Source organism: Triturus cristatus, chromosome 8, assembly GCF_964204655.1.
Source record: "Triturus cristatus chromosome 8, aTriCri1.1, whole genome shotgun sequence".
NCBI classification, from domain to species: Eukaryota; Metazoa; Chordata; class Amphibia; order Caudata; family Salamandridae; genus Triturus; species Triturus cristatus.
The window spans coordinates 758369190-758397041 of record NC_140591.1 but is presented as its reverse complement, the minus strand read 5'-3'; the positions used below and the strand labels follow the sequence as shown (position 1 = coordinate 758397041).

At 42.8% G+C, this 27852-nt stretch overlaps 1 protein-coding gene across 2 annotated transcripts in view; it reads left to right on the top strand.

The window, feature by feature from the left end:
* The window catches only part of CLCN4 (Cl-/H+ antiporter 4), a 256887-nt gene that overhangs the window by 62429 nt on the left and 166606 nt on the right, over nucleotides 1-27852 (top strand). For both annotated transcript variants that reach the window (XM_085622190.1, XM_085622191.1), the window contains exon 3: nucleotides 15281-15432. In XM_085622190.1, the coding sequence (XP_085478316.1) occupies nucleotides 15281-15432 (152 nt within the window). The remainder of the gene's footprint in view (nucleotides 1-15280; nucleotides 15433-27852) is intronic.

The window sequence follows — 27852 nt, the reverse complement described above, 5'->3', positions numbered from 1 at the left end:
AAAAAAAAAAAGTTATAACTATTCAGACATCAATTTAATATTGCCTTGACCAGTGTCTTTAAACCTCTACTGAGATGAAGACCATCAGTTTTCTCAGCAGTGGTAGTTGAATATTACAGCATTGGTAGAGAGCAGTTAAGGTTGCTGATTTAAAGAACAATGGACCTGTTTCTTTCATGGTTCGCTGTTGTTTAATGATAATATATCTGCTATTTGTATCCAAAGGGCCCGATTCACAGAACTAACTTAAGACAAAATCCTAAACTTACTACCATTTTCATATTCACAGAAGGCACTTACTCATTTTGGTATTCACAGAAGACACTTACTCACTTCGGTATTCACAGAAGTTAGGAGTCCTAACTTTAGGACTCCTAAATGTCTTCTGTGAATACCGAAAGTCTTAAAATTAGGATTTTTCTCAGTTTAGGAGTCCTAAAGTTAGGACTCCTAACTTTACTACTACTAAACTGAGAAAAATCCTAAATTTAAGGCTTTCGGTATTTACAGTAGGCATTTAGGAGTCCTAAAGTTAGGAGTCCTAACTTTACTACTACTAAATTGAGAAAAATCCTAATTTTAAGACTTTCGGTATTCACAGAAGGCATTTAGGAGTCCTAAAGTTAGGAGTCCTAACTATACTACTACTAAACTGAGAAAAATCCTAATTTTAACACTTTCGGTATTCACAGAAGGCATTTAGGAGTCCTAAAGTTAGGACTCCTAACTTCTGTGAATGCCGAAATGAGTATGTGCCTTCTGTGAATACCAAAATGAGTAAGTGCCTTCTGTGAATACCAAAATGGTAGTAAGTTTAGGATTTTGTCTTAAGTTAGTTCTGTGAATCAGGCCCATTCAATTTTGACTTACAGTCTGTAAACCACATTAATTAACAGTTTATGGCCGTAGGCAAAGACATATGTAAACAGTTTTCTTTTATTTTACTTTTATGATGTCAAGAAGCCGAAGAGCTAAAAATAGAAAGAATTGTTTAGTGAAAGGTTCCTTCCTCATCTTTGCAGAATTTTGTTCTTTAAACATAGTTGCATATTAAAGATTTGCAATAACTCAAACCTTTTTTAAAAATAAACTTCCAAGTTTGTAAAACAGTTCAGAAGTAATTTGTACAGTGTATGGCCTCATATAATTTTCCAGAAATAATCAAGCACACAAACCAACATTTGCTCGTGGAGAAGTGTGGCTCAATGATTAGAGCGGCAGACCCTGATGCAGAGGTCTAGCCCGGGACCAGGGTTCAATTCCCTGCCTCGGCGGGTCTTGGGCTCAAAAATTCCACGGACCTGATAATTCTCGCCTCGGTGCCTATTCCAATCATGGAGGCCCACTCTGCAACTCTGGGCAATAGCTTGCTTAATCTCCACAACGGCCCCCACAACGCTAAGGATGCCTGTCCTCCATCTTGGGGGTGCCCAGGAGTGGACGCCTCACAGGGAAAGCCAGGATGGGTTCCACAGCGGTATTCGTACAAGCGCCTTGAGACCCTTGCGGGTGAGTAGTGTGCTATACAAGTATCAAATTTACATTTACATTTTATTTTACACACCTATAGTAAATTGCACATAGTAGCCTGAATTCTTAACCTCAAAGTACAGTTGAGAACTGATGTTATTTCACAAGAATAAGAGAGCGGGGGTTGGGGGGGTGGGGTCACTGGATGTGCCATGATAAAACCTTCAACTCTAATAATGATACTTTTGCATGTTTTCTTACATCTCTTGTCTTGAAAACCTAAAACTATGCCTTAAGTTGAGCTTTGTTAGCAGAGAGATTTATGTATGGCCTTGCGGCCCTAACAACATTTTCCTAATGTTTTGGGAAATGTAGACTTGCTTGTGTGTGGTCTCTTTCAGTAGTAAACATGTTCGGAAAATAATATTTGCCTCTCAGTCCTGATTAAAATCTTTAACATTTTTTCGGAATTTCAACGATAAGCAGCATCATAATTTTAGTTACAGAGGGATTTTGTGGTGGTATGTGGGGACTACGCGTACCATAATTTCTCTCTGTGGAGGCAATGACAGCTTCTTTGTGTGTCAGTGTTTAGCTGTGTGCCACCAAACAATGGGTTGTGGCTTATTACGAGCATTATAGGCAGGTGCAGGGCGAGCCTGCTGAAATGTGATTGTTCTTGTCAATATGGTGGTAATAAATCGGTAGGAAGAAGTACACATTCTGCTCACCAGAAACAAAAGATTATTGTAAATTGGCTACTACTTACAGAGTCATACCAGAGGTTTGTCTAATCCAGATATCACTTTCCCATGAATGCATGATTTTTAGGCATGTAAGTTTTTGTTGTGTCCTACAGGACAATATAATTCCACAAGACACCGCTTCTTAGTCTATAGTATTTATTCGTGGGTATAACGAGCTACCGCTCCTCTCAGCACAGAAGAGAGGTACCAACTGACTGTTCTTGGAACTGGCACCACACAGCACCATGACAACACATGGGGGTTCTATATAGAACCTTAAACAAGCATATGTAAGCACAACAGTTTGTTTGTGTTGTGGGCTACACAGACACTTAAGCTGGTGGAATACATAAAAGAGCTTTTAGAAATACGTCTTTCTGAAAGGCTAGTTTCGTACACCAATTGTGCTCACAAAATACCCTCCGAATTGTAACCAAATGTTTGGCTGGTCTAGAAGGCCTCAAATGTGCCAGCTGTTGTTTTTTCAGTACACTTTCTTAAGGTGCCTTTTCTATTCTGCCATCGTTTTTCTGACACCCGCCAGAATCCCATGGAATGCATTTTCCTGTCTCAGAGAGTATAGATGCCCCGCGTACATGTATGTATGTATAAGAGTGCATAACCCTTGGCACTTCCACAACCCTAAAGAGACAAACACTAACTGGGAAGATGCGCTCCTCCATTTATGGTTGCTGGCTGGCCTACCTGAAAGCCTGACTAGACACGTGGCTCTTGCTTGTTACATGACATTTTGCTGAAGCTATAGGTATTGGTGTCAGGCCTCGTAAAATCCCTGTTTTTTCAAGGTTTTGGACCACTTGATTTTGCATTCTGCTGAACAACCTTCGACCACTCTGTCTTCGGCTTAAAAGACATGGCTCACCCTCTACTGTGCAGGTGTACTGTTGCAATTAATTAGGACATTCTGCAGTTATTACACGCGGAAGCATTTCACAGGAAAAATGAAAGCAAAGACCCATTGTTTTTAGTTGTAAGTTCAGATTCTCCTAGAAATAAAATATAGGTTGCATGAAACAAGCTTGCGCCAAAACGCTTGACATACTAAATACAGCCCTACTTTAGCTATGGCCAGTTAAAACATGAATAATTCAAGGCAATACCTTTGCACATTTCCATGTTAATGTCGATATAATGCAAAAATATTTAATATGGAAAATAACCCTATCACCATGCTGAAACAGAATGGTGTATAATATATAAAAACCCTCTTCCAACTCGGAAAAGACTTTGTTCCTTTGTAGTTCTTTAAAATTTCCATTACCCATTTGTTCCTTTTGCAGTGATGACTTACATTGTGAGCAAAAGACACTCAAATGATAGACAGAATGCCGAACAAATCAAATATTCACCACCAGTCGAGAGATCCGTCTTGAATCCACCGTTCTTTTGCTCACCATGCCACCCCAGTTTAGACCCAGACATATGCAGATCAGTGTTGATCTTGTGCCTCATGGGAACAGTCCATTCCTAACTGCCAAGCCAGATCCTCCCTGGACCAGAAAAAAGCATCATGGAACCGGTTTCGGGGTGTTACCCCTCATCAGCCAGCCTAGCTTGAATCCAGTGGCAAGCTTGAATCCAGTGGCACTGTGAGCCCGGGACCCACATCTGGGCATACCTGGTGTACTTAGGCCGAGAAATCGAAAGACACGCAAATGATGAACGAAATGCAGAACAAATTAAACATTCACCCCCAGACGTGGGTCCCGGGCTCACTGTGCCACTTGATTCAAGCTAGCCTAGCAGATGAGGGGTGAAATCCCGAAACCAGTCCCAGGAGACATTGTTGTAAGCGCCATTGAAGGACCATGTGTGATGTTGGCGCTATTGTGGAATTCATGATGCTGTACACATGTGTGAAATGGGAAGGCCAGCAAGCAGCCATGAGCTATGGCTCAATGGTGCCAGTGCTTGTCTATGGTTTTGGCATCCCTTTCTGGATAGGGGTTTGAGTCCTTCCGAGGAGATTTAGGCAGATTTAATAAGTGTAAAGTTTGTTGGCATTTGTATTCTGGCTTCTTGATTGGTATTCATGCAACTCCTTGCATCTATGGTGTTTTTATGGCCTCTGGTCTTTGCAACAGATATGCGGGACATGTGTGCCATTGTAGCTCGTGTTCAGTGATTCACTAACATTTCATATCCCGTCATGTGTCTTCGTTTCTGTGTCGTTCGGTTTCTGTTTCCCTGAATCATCACTCAGAGTTGGATTTGCAGTTCTGTAACACATGTTAACCTGCATTCTTCTTCTATTGCTGCTTGACGTATGTTCTGGTAAGAGGGCCCAATGCATTTCTGTGGATTTTCTCCCAGGAGGGGGGTGAGCTGTTTGGGCCCGCAGGCACATTGAGATAGTTGTCATGCCTGTGAGAATTTAGCCAGGTGACACCCTTCTCTGTGATTAATGTGTTGGGTGTTAAAATAATTAGAGCCTAGTGTTTTTTTTTTACAACTCTTTTTATTGCAATGAAAAACCACATTACAGCAATGACAGCAACCATCAGCACACACAGCATTACACCCCCACCTTCTATCCTTCTCGTGCAAGGCCATCCGCCTCGCTCCTATTACTCCATGTCATTTGGATCCAGTCTCCCTGCAGGTGTACATAGCATTCCCCACTCCTCGTTCCATCGTCTTCACACCCTCGTACATTTATGCGGACAACCCCTCCCCTCATAGACCATCTTTTCTGCTGCATGCACCAATTAATGTTAGATTTCCACTCCCGCGGTGTCGGGGCAGAGGCTGCTCTCCACAATCTTGCTATGTTTTGCTTGGCTACAGCTAAGCCAAGGGTGACCCACAGTTTATTATCAGCTGAGAGATCAGTTCCCTCTCATACATTTAATAAACACCATATTGGCGAAATCTCCATGTCTCCCCCCACATATGTGCATCATACATGTTACCACTGCCCTCCAATTGGGCTGGAGTACTGGACACGGAGCCTAGTGCTTTTGGTCTTGTGCTCTCTTTCTGAGGATTAAGTTGGTTGAAGGTTAGTGTCTACTTGCGCTGATGCCTAATTGTGACCCTTCTTATTGTTAATGGGCTCTCTACTGGCTCACTCTGCTGGTGTCGCCAGGAGACTTTGTGGCAACATTCGATCTTCAGGATGCGTGTCTCCTCATTCCTGTCCATCTCGGTCACCAGCGATTTTTGAGGTTCACTGTGAGCTCATGACATTTCCGATTCCAGGTTCTTCCATTCGGTCTGAGGTCTGCTCCCAGAGTGTTTGTCCATGTCTTGGCACCCCAATGGCTGTTCTTCCTCTGCAGGGGATTTCCATCTTCCTTTCTCTAGTTATCTGTTAAATCCGGAGGCTTCTCTTCCCCTGACCTGTTTTCTAGTGAAGACAGTGCTCCAGTTGTTCTGGTTGCTCTGGCATAGCTTCACTCTGTCTGGTTTCTTCTCCTGATGGTGGTGGTGGCGGGACTGAGGTGGCGGCTTCCTTTGCTTCCATCCCCGCTGCTGTTTCCATATCTCCAGATTCAGTCGTTGACGTAACTCCAGCTGTGGGGTTAGATATTGGGCCGGGGGGGGGGTTTAATGTTCCACGCTCTCTCAGCTTCTGTGTCTTCTTCTGTGCTGCGTCCAGACGGTTGTCAACTAGGTCTTCATATGATCGGCATTGGAAGTCTTGTCAGGCCTGGTGTGATCGGGCGAGTTTGGTTTCTCATTCCATTTTTCTTCCTCCGGTATTGGAGTTTCACCTGGAAGTTTTCAGTTGGGCCTTGGCCCTTCCACTCTTCAGGGTTGGTTGGCAGCTGTGACGGTATATTCCGATCCCCTTTGGGGGGGGGGGGGGGGGAGGCTGGTGGACGCCTAGGGCTTGCCTCCAGGTTCTTTGTGGAATTGTCTAATTTACATCTGGTCCTGCCTGGGATCTGCAGCTGGTGTTGCCGACTCTCCAATATCCTCCGTTTGAGCCCTTGTCTTCTGTGGGTCAAATCTTTTGGCCTTGGCTGTGTCTTTTGTGGGGGTGGTACCTTTGGTCCACCACCTTGGATAACTGGGCTCTCTGTCTGGTTGTCTCCTTTCCATCAGGTGTTTGTACCCTGGATTGTGTTTCAGATGAGTCCCCACTTTGCGCTCAAAGTGGAGTCTATGTTTCTTTTTCTGCGGATCTGTGGAGTTACGTATTCTGTTCTTGAAGGTGTTCTGTCTGGTGGCTGTTGCGTTTGCTCGCCGGCTGGGAGAGCTGAGTTTGTTGTATTTTTGATCTCCTTTTTTTCAGGAGCTTGAGGACAAGAGTATTCTTTGGTTGGGCTTTGGCTTTGTGCCCATGGTGACTTATTTGTCATTGTTTACAGGAAGTGTTTCTTCCAGTGTTTTTTTCCTGATCCTCAGTCTTCTGGGGTGGTGACGCTTAATTCGCTTGTGTTTAGGGTAGTTCTGCTCTACCTGGACCCTGTGAAGGTGTTCTGGGTCTACTCTGATTTCTTTGTGTGCTTTGGTCCCACTCCTAGGGGAAATAAGCCTTCGACTCAGACCTTGAGCCATTGCATCGGGTAGCGATTCTGCTTGTATATAAGCAGTTTAGTCTGTCTTCTCCTCTGGGGTTACAGGGGAGGTCTCTTTAGGGCATATATGCTTCCATGGCTGAGGTGCAGGGTGCTTCTTTGCTAGACCTCTGGTAGGCTGCCACTTGGGAAGTTCCTTATACCTTTGGGTCTCATGGTCTGGTGGTCCGGGATCCAGTGGTTCTGAACTTGTTGGGATTTGCGGTGCAGGTTTCTGTGTTGCAAATAGATTTTTCCTGTGGCTTGCTCTTGTGTTTGCATTTTCTATGCAGCTGTCCTGGCTTGCTTGTTGGCTTGGGTACATCTGACTATGTAAGTCATCACGGCTAGAGGGACGAAACGGTAATGCTTCGATTACTTACCGGTAATAGCAATACTCAGAATCATTCTCTCGCTGTGATGTCCTCCCGTCCTTTTCAGCCAGTATAACTGTGTGGTATTTGGACTTGGTACAGAACAGGAAGTAAGGAGGGGTGGAGGGATTTTTATATGTGGGAAAGAGTTGTCACGGCGAGAGAAGGACTCAGAGTAATGCTATTACCAGTAAGTAATCAAAGCATTCATCATTCTCTTTCAGATCTGTTAACAGGAACACAACTACTAGTTGTGTTTCTGGGAAAAGGTTTGTATGTGTGTTTTTAGCTTTTGATTACAGTTCTAATGCGATCAGCACAGGGTCAGAACATTTCACGATGGTTACACTTTGCCATTGACTTTATAACATAACATTGGTCATGGTGCTGGATAATGTCGTTTTTAGTAATTTTCTACTTCACAATTTCACAAACATGATATAGGGTACCACACTCAGCCTGAGCTCACGTGTCATCAATGAAATGCAAACCTGACATGCTTATTCTCTATTGCAGACTTATTGTTAGCATCCTACTCGAATATCTGAAATATTGTATTTTAAATGGGAGAGCTATATGCTTGTAAGAAATAATGTAGTTTAGTGTGTTCTATTTTTGTTTTAAGCTACAGATTTCTTTTCTTATGTGCATTTAATACATTGTATTCAGCCCACAGGTTTGGATCATCTGAAATGTTCTCCTTTCTGGGGCAGAAAGCACAAACAAATCTAAATATACAACTATACTATATGACTTTCTATTTCATGGGTATCACATACAGTGCCCAAATCAATATGATAAACACCTTAACAATCGCTAAGACAATCTTTGTTCTTATAGTCTGAAATCTGCTGTTTAATTACGTCCAGTTGTACTAGGAACGTATTTTCGTGGACCTTGTGGCTGATGAAGTGCATGTGTCAGAAAACCTCTGGTAGTTCAATTTATTTAATTCTCAAAAACCTAATTTCCAAACTGCAAGATTATCTTTTCTTTGCTGAATAAACCAAATGGAAACAGGCTGCCTATATGGTAACATTCAGAGAGGCTTATTTTGAATTTTAAAAAAACTGTGACAAAGTGTGTGCCACCATGCGTAGATTGGTCAGTAAGATATGGGGGGAGGATATGGTGACCTTCAGGTTTCCCGATAATCACAATGGCATATATGGGAAGCAAAGCATGACGGGTCTTAAGGGCCATTGGAAAGGGAAAATAGTGCTGATTGATAGGAGTGCCAAGAGAGAGAAACACAATATTTTGTGTAATAATTAACATTTTTAGGACTTTCAAAACAGAGATGAGAGTGTGTGTGTTTATATAAGTGTGCTTATGCAAAACTTCCCGGTGAAATCCGACAGACACCTCACCATACACGACTGAAAGCACCTGTGCCCAACTATCCATCAGAAAAAAAACATTTATTAGGGGTGTGTAACACCCCAAACACCCCCTGAAGCTATGCCCCTGTGTCCCACATTGAGGTGCTGCTATTGATTGTGAATTCAGAGTATTGTTTGGTGTAGGTCTGGACCTGGACAAGTGATATTATTGAGCAACTTGCTTATTGTCACATTTGACATGCATTCATCAACTGAATATCCTGAGGAAATACACCTCAGAAAGTCTTCTCTCAAGCTATTTCACACAATTTGTCAATTTCAACATGCATTTCCATACATTTTTCAGTGGATATTTTGGTTTGTGGATGTTTTGGGCACTATTAGTACTAGTTAAAAAAATACCACTTTCATTCTTCAGTTATATTACTTAGGATGAATAGTGGCTATGATTTCCTTGGCTGTAGGACATCTTAGAACCCAAGTGCGAACAGCCAGACCTCCCAGGCTCTCACTGTTGACAAGAAGTTTGATGATTATAGGTTGGGTTCAGAGGTGAGTGATTTAGCCAGAGAGGGTGCGAGAACTTTTGCAACCCTAGGCAAGAGGTCATTTTTCATAACTACAATGTATGCTCATCGCGCACGTGCTCCAGCCTTTTAGTTCCTCTGCCCTCGCCTTCCCAGGCTCCGATTTATCTTCAGCATTAGCTATAGTGTGCATGAGTGCCAAGGTTTGATGTTTGCTGTCTTTTTGATTATGCCACAGTATTTAAAAATTATATGCTTTCACAATGTCAGATGTAGACACACTGCCTGTTTTTGGTTTTTCCTAGCATCTGCGATTAACCTGATTCTGTATGCACCAGTGCAGACATTGTAAGGAATCTCTTCTGTGTAGTGTGATCCCACAAGCCTTTGCTTGACTGTATAATTCATTGTATTTAAAAAACAAAACATTTTTATATCTCTTTTTTAACAACTTCTATGATAACAGCAATTTTAAGGATACAGATCAACATTATTACATTATATTATTAAAATGTGTCTTTTCTCTCCCCATCCTACCCTACTCACTGAATTACTGTTGAGGTTGAGTGATCTGCATCAATGGTTTATCACTCTTACTGTTTCAGCACCGCTGCCAATATTGTATATCGCCAGCATAAATGAGTCAAGAAGGATACCCCTCTGTTCTATTGAAAATGTCGATCAGCTGTGCCTACGCTGTGAAATAATTATATTAATGTCTAATTAACCATGTATTGTGTCCCAGTGCCAAATTGAACCAATTTTGTTTCCACCATCCATTGACTTGGGCAGTTTTGTTTTCTTTGGCATGGTGTCATCACACTCCTAGCTGCAATCAGCAGGTGTGCCACTAATATTTGTTGGCCACGAATACTGTATTTCCTGCTGCACATGGTTTCTCCATTATAACAGCATCTGTGTTTTTTTTCCACCCGTAAAAGCCTTGACCCAGGAGAACCTTCTTCCAGAACAGGTGCATCTTCCTACACTTCATGATATGTATGAGAAGGAACCTTTTTAACCGCACTTCATCTGAAGGGTCTGGTAGGACAGTTTTAGCCCATCACTGTAAATTACCTCCTATGACGTTTCCTGTCGGCTGACTTGCCAAGCTATACACAGCACATCTTTCCCAGGTCTGTCTACCCACTTAAGGGGATTCTCATGGGTTGGTAGTTGCCCATTCCATTCTGATGGCACTCCGTTCCTACAAACTCTTCATTCTTGCGCCTGCACTCTTTTGATATTTAGCTAATGCCTCATTTGCCACAATACCTAGAATATTTCCTAACATCTTTGAAATCTTAACGCACTCTTGGCATCATACAGCACTCTGATTTCAGTGCACCTCCAGGAGAGGATTTACCCCTTGGAGGAAATTCCATTATCACAGTTTATGCCCTAAATCCTATTGGCTGAGGGTGTTATTGATCGATGCGGGTGATCTCGGGGATGGAGAATAAGTGGCATATTTGCTAGTGCAGCCCTCAACAAGAGTTCTGATTTTACTGGTTACTCTTTGTGTTCCACCAGCTTTATATCAGTGTAAATGCATTGGTCTGTGTGGATTTTCATCTCTCATATGCCTATTGACATAAATTAATTGTCCTAAACATGGGGTACGAAACATTGTTTCATTGGGTAAAGGTTTTTCATTAGAAAAGGGGTTGACATTTTTGTTGAAAAGGTTAGGACAAAATATTTATCTCTGATGATATTTTGATACTGCACCATTGTTTTACTTTGTCCAATGAAGTTCCCATGTATTTTTCTGCATTGCAGCCTCAGTTCAAGGGGCCTGTAATCCCTAGGGACTCTTGAAATTGCAGGTCAGAAAATGTGCCTCTGGGTCTTTCTCATTGGTTAGTTGTGAGAGGGGAGATCCCCATTCATCTCCCCATTCGTCAGGGGATATTCCAATTTACCTTTCTAAGCTGAGTCCTGGCATTTGGCATTACATTTTATATTTGTGGGGTGCTCTGATGAAGCCAAGGGTGCTGCCCATAAGTGGTCTCATGTTAATTGAATCTGAGAATCTTATGGCAATGGGTCCATTTTGTCCATGTATTATAGCTATATCAGGCATGACCCTTTGTGGACATTAATGTAAATGAAATATGATACTTGATCATGAACATCACCCACATGCCTAATTTAGGATTACAGTAAATTGTTAAAATGTTTGAAAACTGGAGGATAACTGGTTTGTTAAAGATCCTTCAGGGAAATGTTCTGTTCTGTAGTTAAATGTGAGTCTATGAAAGAACTGCAAGGTTTGTATAGGGTTGCTTTAAATTTAATTTTATATTGTGTGGGTCTCCAAAGTCACTCAGGCACTGGCTATCGAGCACTTCCAATCCTCTTAGTCCCAACCCATACACCCTCTATTTTCCCACTCCCTTCAGTGAGACAATACATTAAGTGAACATTATGCCTCTAAGTGCTTTGCACGACGTCTGTTCACACACTCTTGACTTTTCTCTGTCATCCATAGCCCCCTCTCTGGACCCTGCCTGTGCATATATTTATTTGTACTCAATGCACTTGAACTCCTGGCTTGACTCAGCCTGTCTGTCATTTTCCTAGTTGACAACAGGCTTCGCTTAGTCTTTGTGGTCTTTACACTCCGCACATTCTTTACTCTTTACAGCCTCTGCCTGTACTGGGCTCTGCTCTCTGTTATTCTGCACCTCTTTATGCCTCATTAGGCCTGCATAGTCTCCTGATAAGCTGCCTGAATTCTTCTTCAGCACGCATCTCTCTGCATTACTTATGCATCTCATCTCTGTATTACGCAGAAAAGCGATACTGGAAGGAACTGCAGTGGGCAACAGCAACAAGCCTAGCTACACCATGTGTGTTGCTGATAGTGTTCATAGGCACAGGCTACATGTGCGACTTTTTAGTTGCATTCCCCTGAAGTCTATATACAGCTGTTTTCTCCCTAACACTACGAAGTTTCTTCTTTCCCAGTTATCAACTCTAGGCCTGATTCACAAGGGTAAACTTACACTTTCATGTAGGTTTACAATGGTTTGCTATTCACAAAGGGATTTACGAGTAGTATCTTCACGAGTGCTAAGTCTCCACACATAAAAAGATAAGTCAACAAAAAAACCCAGAAAATATTGGAGAAGAAAGAAGCAATTATTGCTGCCAAAAACATGAGATACATCTAGTCCATTCTTTTGCAGCCTAAATCTTGATACATGTTGCCAGGTTTCTGCTTTGTCCTGTGATTCTCTTTATGTCAAGACAGCATATTTATGTTGAGTTTCTACATTATCCTGGATTGCTCTGTGCAGAGGAATAACATTCTTACAGAGATATACTTTTGATGGAATTTCGAGTATTTTCTCAGATACAAACCAGTTTGTTTCATCGTGTGGCCCGAAGAAATGTCTTCATCTGGTTGGGCAAGATTTTCTCCGCGCAGAATCTTATTTGACCTTATGGAATTATACATAATGCAGTTCAGCATGAAGTTTTTCATATCCTCTCTGGCTCTATACAGGCATTTGTTGAAGACCACTGGATTACTTCTCCTGAAAAGCATTGAGCAGCAGACATCCTCCTCTTGCTAGAGCAAAGAGCCTCCTCTCTCTGTTTTAGATAACAAGATAAGATATTGTTGACACTCTGGCAGGGGTCATACGTGCCAACATGGCTCCTGTTTCAAGAGGTCCCAATTTCAGTCCCATCTCTAAAGTAAAAAAATGTTTATTGACAGTAGAATTTATTTTCCTTTTGAAAATAGCTCAAGATTGCTGGAAGGAGCAGGTAATACCAGGGTAAGTCTATTGGCATTTTTTGCCCAATACATTGCAAAAGGTGTCATTGTTGGTTTTTCAGACATCTGGGTACAAATCAGTGGTGGAAAGCAAAGAAGAGTGGTGCGAAAAGGCAACTTTGCTTTACTCCATTTCTGATATAGATGTTCTTACTAATGAGCCGTTATTGATTTAATCTTACCTCGGATGTTGTTCCAATATACAGTAGTTTGATTATAGAAAGGAGAGCTGGGTTGATGCTGATTTTTGTCAGTTTTTCCCAGTGGTGGTGTCTTGGGACCAAATCAAGAGCTGAAGAGAAGTCTAAAAATGGCACAAATAAAGACATTTTTATTGCGATGCTGAATATTTGGATGACGTGTATGAATGTGGTGATCTGGGCGATCTTTGAAAGTCCTTCTTTAAAACCTCCATGTATGGAGGAGAAGATACTCTCATTTGTGGTCAACTCATCTAAGGCCCCAAATATCAGTTTTAAGATGATCTTGCAATTGATAGCTATTTAGCTAATTGGCCTGTAGAACTTTGGGGCATTTTTTTGCCTTATTGGAATGATTATGCTGTTTTGCCAGGAAGTAGGGCACCGATTTAGGATGATGATCTCTGTAAAAATTGTTATCTTTCTTTCAGTCCACCAATCTGGGTCAGAAAGGAAATCCTCCGGCGGTATCCTATTATGACCTGGTGTTTTTCTCTTTTGCAGGTCGCTTATTGCTTTCTTCACTTTGTCTTTGGTGACAATATTGAGCTATGATTTGGCACCATCTGTGCTAATTCTTTTTGTGGTATATGACCTGAAGGCTTGTGTGCTCAGCTGTGATAGTGAAAATTTCAGAGACGTGGGCTATCCAGACTTCTTCAGTGATGTTTGACTCTAGATGGTGTTAACCAGAAGGCCCGTGAATCATTTCCCAAAGCTGCATTTTCATGTTTTTACAACTTTGCATTCAAAGCAGTTCTTCTTGTTCTGAATTGGGGATTTATAGCTTGATCATGCGTAATTAAATTTTTTGTTGAGTCACTGTGAACTATTGTTTGTAATTAAAAAAATGTGTTATCGCCTTCCTCGTCCAACCGTCTGTCTTGGGGTGTTTTTTAAGTTACTGATTGCTTGTTGAAGGTGCATCTTCTTGAAGCTTTCGGGTTAATGTTTTCAATAGTGCATCATAAAAGAATAGTTTATTGCACTCCGCAGGACCTTTCAGGAAACACTTTTAGAGATCAACAGTAGTTGATTCTGTTTTTTAATTCCTCTGTATTGGACTGGAGATTGGGGGTTCCATCTCATTCTCACTTGCCCTCCAATGTCCCCTGTGCTATTCACATTTTTTAACTTCTCTGGGCTCTGTCACTATATTGTGTTTTATGTCCAGGTTAGTACATTATGATAGCTTTCTAACTTTTATTGAATACTCAGAATTTCAAATCTGGGCCAGTCTGTTGCCCTTATCAGAATGTAGTCAATGATAACTTTGGCTCTGCAGGCATCATACGTCGAAACCATAGAGTCGGCATTGTCATACAAGTGTCGTGCTGGAATGAGGCTTTCGTTTGCACTTGCTCTGTGGATTTATGTGAGGCATTAGAGAAAAAATCTCAGAAATACTAATTTACTTTGCTTCCCAAACAGCTTAAGTTAAATACGTATGTACAGTGCTGGGGGGAGGACATAAGGGGCCAGATGTATGACTGATTTTTAGGGTCGCAAACAAAAAATCGGCCTGTTTGCGACTGCAAAATAGGTCTGCCCCATGTACAAACCCTATTTTGCAAGTCGGTAACCTACTACCAACTCGCAAAATAGGGTTTGCAACTCACTATTAGGAAGGGGCGTGCCAAGGGCGTCCCTTCCTAATGGCGAGACGCACTTCAATATATGATTGTTTTGCGACTTGCAGTTTACCACCTACTTCAAGTAGGTGGTAAGCCACCCGCAAATGTGAAGGGGTCCCCAGGGGGCCACCATCCCTGGGAGTGCTAGCCATTCCCAATGGGGTTGCAAATTGCACCTCCCTCAGGAATATTAATGAGGCATGCAATTTGTGACCTACATTTTGTGAGTTGTATAATGACGCAATTTGCGACTCGCAAATCGTACATCTGGCCCAAGATGTGGGGCTGTTGGATGAGTATTCAAAGGTTGAACAGGACTGACGCTGGATTAGTGTTCGGTGGGTTAAGGGGTTATAAGCAAACGCATATTATTAGCTGGTTTTGAGAGCCAGGTGATCGTGTATGCTTCAGATCTGCAGAAAAGTAAGTTCTAGGGGAGGGGTCGGCAAATTGGCATTAGCAGTCTCAACAGCAAAATAGTTTTTGCTCTCTACAAGGGCATTTTCTTTTAGTGGGCATGCTCAGTTTGTTGCCTTGCTGAATTATTTTATTACTATGGATTTTTGTGTGTGAAAGAAGTTTTTGTGTAAAATTAATTAAACGGTATTATCTTTCTCAAATAAAACTGTATTTTACATTGAATATTTTTTGGGATTTTTCTGTCTTAAAGATGCCAACTTGGGTAATGCAGGGGAGATGAATGGCTCGAGCAATTTGATGGATTTCCTGGATGAGCCATTACCTGATGTTGGAACATATGAGGATTTCCACACCATTGATTGGTTAAGAGAAAAATCGCGTGACACAGACAGACATAGAAAGGTATAAGCTATTTTTTATTTCAATGTACTATGACGTAGTCTTGAATACACCTTCATACTTGCATAAAACTGAATTGACAAACACTCAAAATATTTTCTTTGCCAACTAGCAATTATCTACTTGTTAAATCTTTCATCAGTCAATATTTGACCATGACAAAGTACAATGTCTGATGTAAATGAATTATTTTAACATATCATTTGTGTTAATAGACTCATAAACTCCTTATTTGCCCTTTTATGTGAAAAGGACTCCCCACGGGCCCAATGCATAAGGGCACTTTAATGAACCTGTTGTCTCAGTACCAGCTCCCCTTACAAGGGGAGTGGAGAGAAAGTGTAATAACTCTTACTTTGATATTTGAGGTTGCTTTTCATTACTGATGTACCCTCCGGGATAGCGAAACAGCAATATGATGAAATTACATGGGAGTAATGGAGGCTCAACTACTAAATACATCACACCTTACAGAAAAAATACCTTGTTCTGTCACTCAACTACCAAGGCAACATGTCATAACAAGCATTGAAAATGCAATAGGTCTCGCCTTTGATTAAGATAAAACCATGTGCTTTGCTAATGGTATTGTATAGCAAAGCAAATGGCTTAAACTTAATAAAAGGCGAGACCGATTGTATTTTTAATGCTTGTTTCACAGGGTGGACGCCATCCACCCTGTCAAGAAGTTGGGCCCCACTGAAGAAAATGCTGAATTCTTCCCGGTGTAATTTTCAAACACCGGGACACTTTCAGCAGCGCCTGCGCGTTGTCTGCTTTTAATCCGCAACAACGAGCAGGTGGGGATGGGAGGGGGCTCTCTTATGTCTGACTCCTGCTGGGCCCATAACAAAGGTCGAATTTGAGGAGTCATCAGGCCACCTTTTGTTCCAGTCTCCTGGCTGGGAGCAGTCAGGAGCCTCACACCTGATGTATATGAAGCGGAGGGGAAACAAAGGCTCACACCTTGTTAGCACTTCACACATACTTAAGAGAGGCAGCTTTTCACTTTGTTCAGTCCCTGTCTAGGAGATATGCATGCTCTGTAAGAACGTCAGATGTGATGATCTTCCCCAGTATTTGCACAAAATAAAGTGTATTTATATAGAGGTTACTAACCCTGAGGAGTTATTGTAATAATTTAAATATCACTATTTTTCTTTTAAAGCACTTTGGCTAGAGGAAGCTTTACCCTGACAAAAGGGAACATTGTTTTATGTGTAGAGTGCAAAAGTGTGAATCTTCAGCCTAAAACGGGAGGGTTTGAATGTTTACTGGAAATGTGCTCAAATATACTCATGATACACCAGCTAAACATATATGTGGGGGCTTAAGATCTGATGCCACTTCTTATGATGCCACTTCCTGTGATGTTACGTGCCTCACGCGCCGCAATGTCATACGCCGTGATGTCACTAACTAGGTTAGTCCCCCCCCACTTCTTTTTTAGGGCTTGTGCCCTGGCAATGGGGATGGGGGCAACTGCTTAATTTGTAAAATAATAGGCCCAAAACTTCACTCAGAAGGCAGGGCTATTGAATGTTGGCATTCCAAATACCAAGGCTAGGTAGACTCGATTCCACCTCTTGCCTGTTTAATTCAGTACCAGACACTTTCTGTCCCTATATCTCACTCTTGCAAGTTCCTGCTTTGCCCTCTTTGTCACAATCTCCCTGTCTTTTTCTTCCTCTTTCATTCCCCCTTGAGGGTGTTTCGCTCTCTTGATCTGGGTCAAAGTCTGATGCAGGGCACAACGGCGGCAGGTGGAGCTCAGGTTGCTCTGAGGCATTAAGAGGATCCTTCGCCTCTCAGCTTACAAAAGGCAGTATGCAGTACCCCTTGGCGCAGATGCGTTGCATGTCACTCAATCGCACGAGCCGTAAATGCTTGAGTTCGTCCTGTACCTACCTTGGCAGCCTTTTACCTTGTTTAAAAAACATCTCTCTGTCGACATTCCAGGCACATTGCTTGTGTACGATTTTTCTCGATATATAAATGCAACAGTTTCGTCTCAGCTGTGATTTCAGGTTTCATTATGTAAAAGCGCATTGGTGAAAGCGCTGCATCTTCTCAACAAATAAGCTAATGTTACCGTGTTGCTGCTTTCGGAAGCGGTATGTTCTGAGAAGAAGTTACATGTTATTACCTGGGTAGGCGTGTAGCAGCTGCAGTAGTATCGGGGCCCAGGAGTTCGAGAAGCTCACTACACCCATATTATGCAAATATGTACCCCCCTCCCACCATGATAGGTGCCCACGTTTTGGACTCCCAGCATTTGGGCAAATGACACCCTTGCAACGCCACTGCCATAGAGGTAAGGGGTTGTCACCGAACTGTAGCGATTAGAAGCAAGGCACGCCCTTCTTACTACTGTGCCGAGGGTAGAGACTTAACCTAACACTCTCCTGCCCTTATGTATTAAGATGCAAGCATGTCACCATACATGAACCCAGTGTGCTCCAGTCTAGCGACCTCTCTCCATTCTAGTTTTCAATTCAGCTCACTCGCTACAGTATGCGCACACACCTCACTTCAGGCTCTAAAAGAGACGACTGCTTTTTGGGGAGATCGAATCGAAGTCAATGAAGATGAAGTATTTATTTGGAGAATGAGGAAGGTTTCAGAGCAGGTTGTAACTTACTGAAGTCAAGTCACTGGGAGGCATTTCGCTTGTCCACAAACAGAGAAACGCGCCACTAGGGAAAGGATGCTGCCTAACAGCTAGAGTGGTCAACCTCGAAGTTGGGGAACTGGGTTCGAGTCTCGGCAGGGACGCTCAACATCCTGTGATTCCAGGCAAATCACTTAATGTCCTTCTATAACACAATTGGTGCTCATGTAAAGTGCTCTGATGCCTTCGGGTCGAGTTCGCACTATATTAACCCCCCCTCCGAAAATGAAGATGAGTGAGAGTTGGGAATATGTAAATGGCACAGCCCAGCCTGCAACCAGTTCCCAGACTTAATTAGTTTAATGACCTTCAGCTGGGAAGTACATCGATAGGCACTAAGCCATCCGTGCAGAGGAGGATAGCAGTTCCACGTGCAAAAACACGTAGCCTGCAACATTTCGACTGCCAAGCTCTCAACTGTACATAAATAGCCCCTTACAAATATATTGTCTTGTAATTTGATCCTAAACTCAGTGAAATTCACATCCTAAACATTTCGGATTGAGTTAATGCTACGTTCTAGCTTATGTCCTGGTCTTTTCGGGAGATCCCACATGCGTGACGTCAGTCAATCAATGAATCATGGCATTTCCAAAGCGCACTACATACCCGCGAGGGTCTCAAGGCGCTGGGGGGGATGGGGGAAGCTGCTACTGTTCGAAGAGCCAGGTCTTGAGAAGTCTTCTGAAGGTCAGAAGGTCTTCGGTCTGCCGCAGGCGGATAGGGAGGGTGTTCCATGTCTTGGCGGCGAGGTGGGAGAATGAGCTGCCACCGGCGGTCACTCTTCGGATGCGGGGGACGGTTGCGAGGGTGCGGTGTGCGGAGCAGAGCTGGCGGGTGGGGGTGTAGAGGCTGAGTCGGCTTTTGGGGTACGTTGGTCCGGTGTTGTGCAGTGCCTTGTGTGCGTGGGTGAGGAGTTTGAAGGTTATCCTCTTGTTGACAGGGAGCCAGTGTTTGATTGATTGATTGATTGATTGATTGATTGATTGATTGCTGTAAGTATTTGAAGGAATGTGAACATAAAGAAACTGAGCTGTGCAGCTTGCAAACAGTAGAGTAAAATCCAAAAAGGCTCGCTGCAGCTTGCACAAGCCAGACCGCCAGACAGCGACAACACAGGACATATGTTATATTATACGCCGCAGAGGCTTCCTTGGACGATGGCACCTACCAGTTTCCCGAGCCAACGATGCAGACCTTGAGAGGCGACATGTTTCTTTTCGACCTGGTGAAGTGGACTGAGTGAGAGTTCCCCTGGATGCCCAGCCCAGAGTCAGCCGCTCCCGCCTCGTCCTGCACACACCTCTCCTTTTCCACTTCACCCAGTGTGCCTTCTCCCTGCCTTGGCATACACTGATAACCATCAGCACCTCCTGGCAGCGCCCTGCAGGGATGCGTCCTCGTTTGGTCCTGCTTGGGCAGGAGGCGAGGCCCTCTGGGGGCAGCAGCGCTCACTCACGTGCAGGCAGGAGGGAAGCCTTGCAATGACAGGATGTCTGTGCAGGACACACAGGGTGACAGAGGTTGGGAATTTGTTCTGCGGTGCCAGTCAAAGCAGGGCAAAGGGGGGCTGGAAATACTGTGCATAGTCGGGCTAGGAGAAGTGCACGTCAAGCAGGCGAAAAGTCGGACGATAGCAAGACAACGGGACCTGGAGGGGCACATTAAAAGCTGACTGCGAAGGTGGGAGTCTTCTTCCTGACGCTCAGTTAGTTTGTGGCAGATAAAGGCACAGATGCATAGGGAGAGGCAGTAATGAGCCCAGGATCTAGAGGCTTAGCTGTCAATAGTGCCACACTGAAGTAAACAACAAGCGCTCGTCAGGCATCCGCTGTTTATTTTTGCATTGCGCTTTCACTTTAAAGTGAAAGCGAGATGCATAAATAAACACGCAGGCATCTCCTGTTTATTTTTGCATTGCGCTTTCCTAAAGTGAAAGCGAGATGCAAAAATAAACACGCGGCGCCATGTCTCCTTTTTTGTCCGGCCCAATCAGAGAGCCGGACTCGCGCGTACAAGGCAGCGTGACAAAGCTTCTGATAAGAAACTTCGTCATGACAGCCGTAATGCAGGCGATCCAGTCCGGATAGGCCGGGCAAAAAAGCCAAAAGGAGGCACCATAGAAACCTTATTTCCAATGGCAGCCCACTGTTTAACATAAACGGTGAGGAGAGCCAATGGTAATAAGGGGCGGGGCTTCAAGCCCTTTTCACAAAGTACTCATCTGCAATAAATCTCGCCGAGCGAGCTGGGCATGTGCGCAGCAACGCTAGGCGAGACCTAAAAAGGATGCGCAACATGTTGGTATGCTCCATGACTTATACCGTCACGTTTAGCACATAAACACTCATCTGACCTTTTTTCTTTAAAATGTAAAAATAATGGAACCCTGTACCTATACATTGTGAGAGAATCTCCCTGCTCATTATCTGTACCATAAAGAAATTGCAGAGGCCGCACACTTTCCAACCTACATTTGGCTTAAAATTTCAGACAAACTAGGTCTGATTTAACTGGCACATTGCATACATTTTTACAATGGTTGGTCGCGAAAGACAGAATAGGTTTTAAAATCTTTAAAACTCAAATGCCCATTTGGTGGCCTTGGGCTGTCTCAAAGACAGTATCGTTTTTGTGTGCCAATGATAAGCCTTCAATCTGCTGGTCTCTGTTTGCTTAAGGATACTTCATCTAGGTGTTTGACTGTGGTTTCCTTGCAACATGCTGGTTCTCCATTCTTTACCTATATCTAAGCTACCTATTTTTAGAAAACTGGAAGGACTATTTTTTTTCATTGAAAACTATCTTCTCCTCGTCTTTAACATGGGATACGTCGCCAATCTAGACGTGACTGAGTTTTCAGTCCTTTTTCTTTAGAAATATTTCACTCAGCCAGAAATTCCTGGGCATGTGGATGTCAGAAACCAGTTGCATACCAGAGATTTTTTTAGACCCAAACGGAGGCAAGGAAAATGAGCTCCCTGCTCTTCAGCTGCTTATTGGAGGACAGTCATGATTGGATGAGAGAAGGACCCTCCTACTGCTGGGCCCCACTGACACTGAACATGCTACATGAATGATACCTGTGCACCAGATGTAACCTGCAGTTGCTTTGCTGCTCCAGTCCGACTATGGCTAAATTCAACTAAAATAGTTTAGATCTAGATGTTTCTTTCAAGTAAACGTGGCTTAGGTTTACACTTGTTTATGATACAACAAAACCATTTGAACCAGTGGCGTAGCTAGAGCTTTTGCCACCCGGGGGTCCCTGAACTTGCCGCCCAGTGACGGCTGGTGCAGGTAAGAGCGGGGGGAGTCGATAGACGATGACAAGGGAAACCACTTACCATGTGCTCGCCGAAATCACCTCATGTGAAGTGCCGCCGCCCCCCAAAAAGTGCTGCCCAGGATCTGACCGCCCCCCCCCCCCCTCCCCAGCTACACCACTGATTTGAACAAAAGAAATGATTATTTTATTATTATTTTACAGTTTATGCAGCACGGTGAAGAAAAGGGTTATCAAATACCAACATACAAGCTAATAAAAAAATTAATTGAGAACAATAAATTGAGAAGAACAAGGGCAGGGAGAGAAAGAGCACTGCGTCAAATAAGTAAGAAGATGTGGAAGGTTCAGGGAGTTAGAAATTGGCAATGTTTGAACAAGAAAGACGGCAGAGGGCAGTTTACTGGCAGGAGGAAAAGAGTTACTTATGCAAAGTGAGGAACAAGGGAAAACTAGAGGGTTTTGCATTGCACAAGTAAGAGCTGCATAGGCGCAGTTGAGAGATGAAAACTGCTATGGTCACGGTGGCCCAACATTACGGGAAATTTGCTCACCAAATAGAATGGTTGTGTAAGGACAAAAATGTAAATCATGTAGGGAATTTTTGAAGAAAATTAGGTTAGTGTAGTGGCAGCCAGTGAAGTGAGAAGAGAAGCAGTGACATCTTATTTGTGACTAATGAAAATCAGATGGGCTTCAGAAGGAATGAAGGACAACTTTTGAGGGAGAGGAAGGGGTGATGCGGGAAGTCCCAAGGAGTTGTTTAACACCCGCAGTAGACACTGCCACAACTTAAAGGCCGAGATGACAGATGTTTTACAGTCTATATATAGCACCGGCTATTAGAACCACATTCTCTTATCATTTGTCGAGGCCTTGGCTCCACTACTATCTTAAAAATGGAATCAGCCCAGAGAGGAATGTGATCGCTGTTTGCAATGGACGTGCACTTTCTATTAAAACGTGCACTTTCATCTTTTCTAGCCGTGAGCTCCGTTTCATGCTGTTAAATACAAATACATATATTAATCGTTATTAGCCAATCTCAGTGCTGTCATTCATGACTGCCAGGCCAATAGGTTTGAAGATTGGTTGGGAGGGAAGTTTAAAAAGAGATGATGTTTCCCAGTAAAGATTTTTAAGAGCTGCAGTTGTGGATGTGTTGCCCTACAATTCAGTTACTTTAGTGTTAGTATATTGCATGTAAGTGATGCACTATGTATCGATAATAGTGCTTCTTCTAGCACTAGAAGCCATTAGGCGCCATATGATAGTGTATCTTTTTCGGGTTGATAAAATGTGGAAAAATAGTAGCGCAGTTTTATTTTTTTCACAATACACGAAACAAATGTGATTCAAATCCATAAGCTAAACCCTATTATAAAAACCCTATTTACATACCACTTTGGTTTAACTGCTTGGTTTATAGTATCACTAGAACCCTTTGATGGCAAATGGCAATGTTGGACCATTTTGCAGTTTACCTGTCAAGAATTCCTGTCATGCGAGGGGAGGAAAACGGTAACCAGCGTAAACGGACTACATCTCCCAGGATGCTTAGCGGTTGAGAGGTTATGTAAACAGGAGAGCTGTTACATAACTCAAGGAAAACACGCCCTTATGTAAACAGGAGAGCTGTTAAATAACTCAAGGGAAAACACGCCCTTATGTAAACAGGAGAGCTGTTACATAACTCAAGGAAAACACGCCCTATAAAGGGAGGAACCGGGAGGTACAAGGCTGTCGGATATTGTGTTTACACCGACGTACCTGCTTCGTGAAGAGCAGTGTTCCGGAGTGGTGCTCCAGTAAGGCAAGAACGGAGGTAGGTCGAGTCGTTACTCCCTGGGCCGTGTCTTGCCCCATCGTCACCTGTGAAGGACCCGGAAGCTCTACCGGTCAACCATTGAGCTTCGCTTTTTGACTCGGCTGAGTCAAAGCGCAGTGGCGCTTTTGCTGGTTGGAGTCGTAACTCCCAGCCCGACCAGAGATACAGGGACTGCCAGCTGTAACGCACACCAGGAGGTGTTTGCCGCGTTACAGACTCGGAAGTCCACAGGATCGATCGAGCGGCTGCTCTCGGTTCAGTCTTCTTGCTTTTGATTGGGGTATCGGTGACGCATCACCAGGAGGTGACTCCGCGTCCCGGTGCAGTCGGAGGAAGAGGTTGAGCGGCTGCTCCCTTCAGGTAGAGACCCCGGCTGGGTGTTTCCCTGACTCCTCGATTCTCCCCAACACTCGTCGTGCCCCTCACAGCCTACCGATTGGCATTGTCGGCCATTTCATTTCTGCCCTCTGTTGGCATACGCCGGGATCGGCGTATATGCAGAGGACGGTTAGGACCATCCGTGCTGTGGGCTGGTAACGTACTTAGCCTGGAGGATTCCAGTGACTATAACTTTTGTTTATTCGTTGTATTGTTTTTGCCTTCATTAAAATAACTAACCCTTCACAAGTGGTTGCGTCCTCATTATCGTGTCTGTTAAACGATCCTGAGACGTTCAGGGCGTTACATTACCAAATATGCTTCCTTCAGATATAGATATAGATATAGATATATATATATATATAGATCGTTATAATTTTCTATAATTATTTATATTTTTATATAACTTTTTATAGGGTCATTCTGAACTGTTGGATCTTTTTATGGGGTAGGCTTGTCCCATTATCTCTTGATTGTGATATCTGTTACCAGAGCCATGTAATGATCGAATGTGCTGCTATGAATGATTTTTAAGCTCTTTTATTGTCTTAAGTGAATTTTTATCTGTGTTCTTTTATGTCTGATTTTTATCGGATTTTAACTGGTTTTACTAGTCTTATAGTTTTACTGGTTTTGGTTCGGTGGAGATGAGATGTAGGGACGGGGTAGCTATTTATTTGAAAATAGTTGGCTTGAAGCACTATATTTGACAGAATGGTAAAATCTATGGATAAATTCTCTTTGGTTCTACTGAAATACATGAATTTGCATTTTGTTGCACTGAATGTCCTATTGCACTGCCTAAAACCTGTACCTAGCTGTATAGATTTTGAAATATATGGATTTCAGTTTACCAGTTTTGAAATTTACTTGGGTGAACTTTTTACAAAAAACTTTCTTTTGCTCTATGCACTTACACTTTTTCTGCACTATAGCATCTGCTTTTATGAATTCTTAACAAATAAATGAATATGTGATTTGTATTGGACTTTTTCACTATTCTAGTATGCTGATGTATTTTCACATTGTTATTGAACTCCAGTCCTTTGTGATTTTTTAACTGCAATTTTTATTATCATCATCTCAGTATTACTTCTGGTGTTGTAGTCTTTGGGCACTTGCCCTTGATTGGTCCACCACTGTTTAAAAATAATAGCATTTGTTATTTTTCTTGTTTGAATATTTATATATTTATTCTGTGATTTGCAATGGTTCTCCGAAATTTTAGCTTGCTATTATGCTAGCCTAAATACCTTTTGAAGTTGTTAAAATCCGACATTACTTGCAGTATGTTTTCACTGTTTGTGGCTAGTAGAAGGAGCATTAACTGGGCGCTTCACAATATTTAAACTTGTTGGCTTTCGGCCATGTCATGTGATCAAGACCGGGTTTACCCGGTCGAAACGCGTCATGCTGCTACTAATGGAGGAATAAAGCACATTTATTTTCACTTCACTTAGTCGAGTGGTCTGTACCTGATTTGCATGACCTGCATTACTTCAGGACTTTGGTATATATATACATACATATATATATATTCACTGAAAAAACCATAGGTTTCACACAAGTTATAGTTAGCTGTACATTTCACTCGTAAAAAACCAATGAAATTCCACGTTATAGTTAGTGCAGGCAACTATAACTCACGCGACCGCAATCCTCTGCTGATGCTAATACTGTATTTAGACACTTATTTGCCCATGTCTTCTTCCATTAAATTTTAGCTATACATATATTACAAATATTTTTTTTTCATAAAGACACATATGTCATCAGCAGAGGATTGCGGTCGCGTGAGTTATAGTTGCCTGCACTAACTATAACGTGGAATTTCATTGGTTTTTTACGAGTGAAATGTACAGCTAACTATAACTTGTGTGAAACCTATGGTTTTTTCAGTGAATTTGCAAGGTTTTTTAAATGCTAATTCCTAACTATAACGTGTGTGAAACCTATGGTTTTTTCAGTGAATTTGTACGGTTTTTTAAATGCTAAGTTACTTTACGCCGTTCGTGCCGTGCGCGCCCACATCACGCAGTTCGTTCCGTGCGCGCACGGTGCGCTTCGCGCACCGTGCGCGCACAGTGAGCATGCGCGCCCACTTAACGCAGTTAGTGCCGTGCACGCACGGTGGGCACGCGGTGCGCTACGCGCACCGCGTGCCCACGTTAGGCTGGATGGGCCATGTACGCACGATGCCCTTCGCGCACCGTCCGCACACGGAGGACATATTATGCGCTTCGTTCTGAAAGGTTTTCTATTAAATGTTCTCTGATGTTTATTATGCCATGCACAAAAGTTGCCCTGCAGTCACCTTTTGCACACAGGGGAGGGAGAATTTGGATTATGTTTTTTTATTATTAATTTTTTACCGTACGTGTACGGAAGCGTATTCGTGTTTTTTTCGAAAAAAAATTAAATTTCTTATTTGGCCTTGTAGGGCCTTCTGGCACACCATAACCAAGGCTAGGTGGTTAGGAGCTGTCTAGCCTGCCCCCTTTTTATGATATCCAACTTTGTTTTTCCTCCACCCCTCCAAGTGCGAGAGAGAAAATGGCGGCCGACACTTCCTGGTTTCGGCCGATTCGAATGTTTACTAAGATCTAACAGCCAATCAGAATCGCGCTCGCGCACGGCACCGTACGCGTACGGTAAGCTTACGGTGCGCGCTCGGAGCGAGCTTACAGATATATATATTGATTTAAATGCTATTTTCTCAGGAACTACTGAACAGATTTACACCAGACCTACAAAAGGCACTTCCTTGACCTGAGGACTACCTCTCTGCCAAATTACAAGTAATTCTGTTCAGCCGTTCGGGCTGTAGCTGTGTCTAAAGGTCCTATGGAAAAATGCATGGGGAAAACACGTTTTGGGACCCCCCTTTTTTCTCAGCCCTCGCTTGACGAATCCCCCCGAGACTTTCAGGGTAGGAGCGGAGCGTAGCGCCCCATTAGTTTTGAAAAATTCGCGAGGATTCGTCAACCGGCGCCAAAGTTATTCCAAATAGAATGTTGCGGATTTCCTATGGAAACAGGGTCCTAACTATAACTACCTACTGGCGACCGCCAGTAGGTAATATATATATATATATATATATATATATATATGTTCCACGTTTTCCGTCGATTATCCTGCTCTCAGCACAGCGGGTGCTCCAGCCGCGAGGGCGGAACTCGCGAATCCATTTCAGCCACAGTTTCAAAGATTGCTGCGCACTCTGGTCAATATGCAATTCAGTTATTTATTGAAATTCGTTGCAAACACGATCTGTACACGATCTGCTGACAAACGCGTTTCAGCCTCCTGGCCTTCGTCAATGTCAATAATGCTAAGTTCCCATTTTCTATTTAAGCATTCGATTGGTTGTTGAAATCACAAAAAAATGGAAATGAAAAGCGGACTTCATGTATACAGATATTCAATGTGGGAAGAAGTTTGTCGGCCATATTGACACTGTGTCATACCGCAATACTCAATACTCGATTAGTGCATCAAGCCTATGGGTTCCACGTTATAATTTACTAATATGTAAACAAAATACTTTGCGTGTTGCTTGCAAATTGTAAAAACATAATGTTTGTTAATCAAAAATGTATTTGTGCATTGCAATTCACAATTGTATAAACAAAATTCTTTACATCTTGCTTTCAAATTTATAAAAACATAATGTTTGTTAAACATAAACGTATTCATTTATGCCCCCGGCTAATTATAACCCAATTGGGGTATCTATACCTCATTGCTTCTTACTCGAGTTTTAACACAAATAACGCCCTGGATGGGCTTCCTTCAGTTATTTAATCATGGTTATCTGAGCGGTTAAATACCATCCTTCCCCATTGTGTTGGTGTTTCTAAGGGACAGCGTTTAAATTTTCATTGTTTCATCCAATAAAGGACCAGAGTTCCTCCTCCTGGTTAAGCCCTCCTGGGGTCTTGGTGCGTAGCTCCACTATGAGTTTTGCCTCAAGCTGTCTCAGTGACCTGACTCTGTCCCCTCCTCTTTCTCCTGCTGGGACTTGATCTATGCAATAATATGTCAGCTTGTCACTTTTAGCACCATGCAACCCAGCAAAGTGCCTCGCCACTGGGTACGTTTTATCCCTGTTGGTTATGGCTCTTTTATGTTCCAGGATACGCTTCTTTGCTGGGTGTATGGTGCTTCCAATGTATTGCAGTCCACAAGGACAAACCAGGCAGTATATTACAAAACTGGAATTACAGTTGAGAAGTTTGTCAATAGGTCTTTTAAACTTTT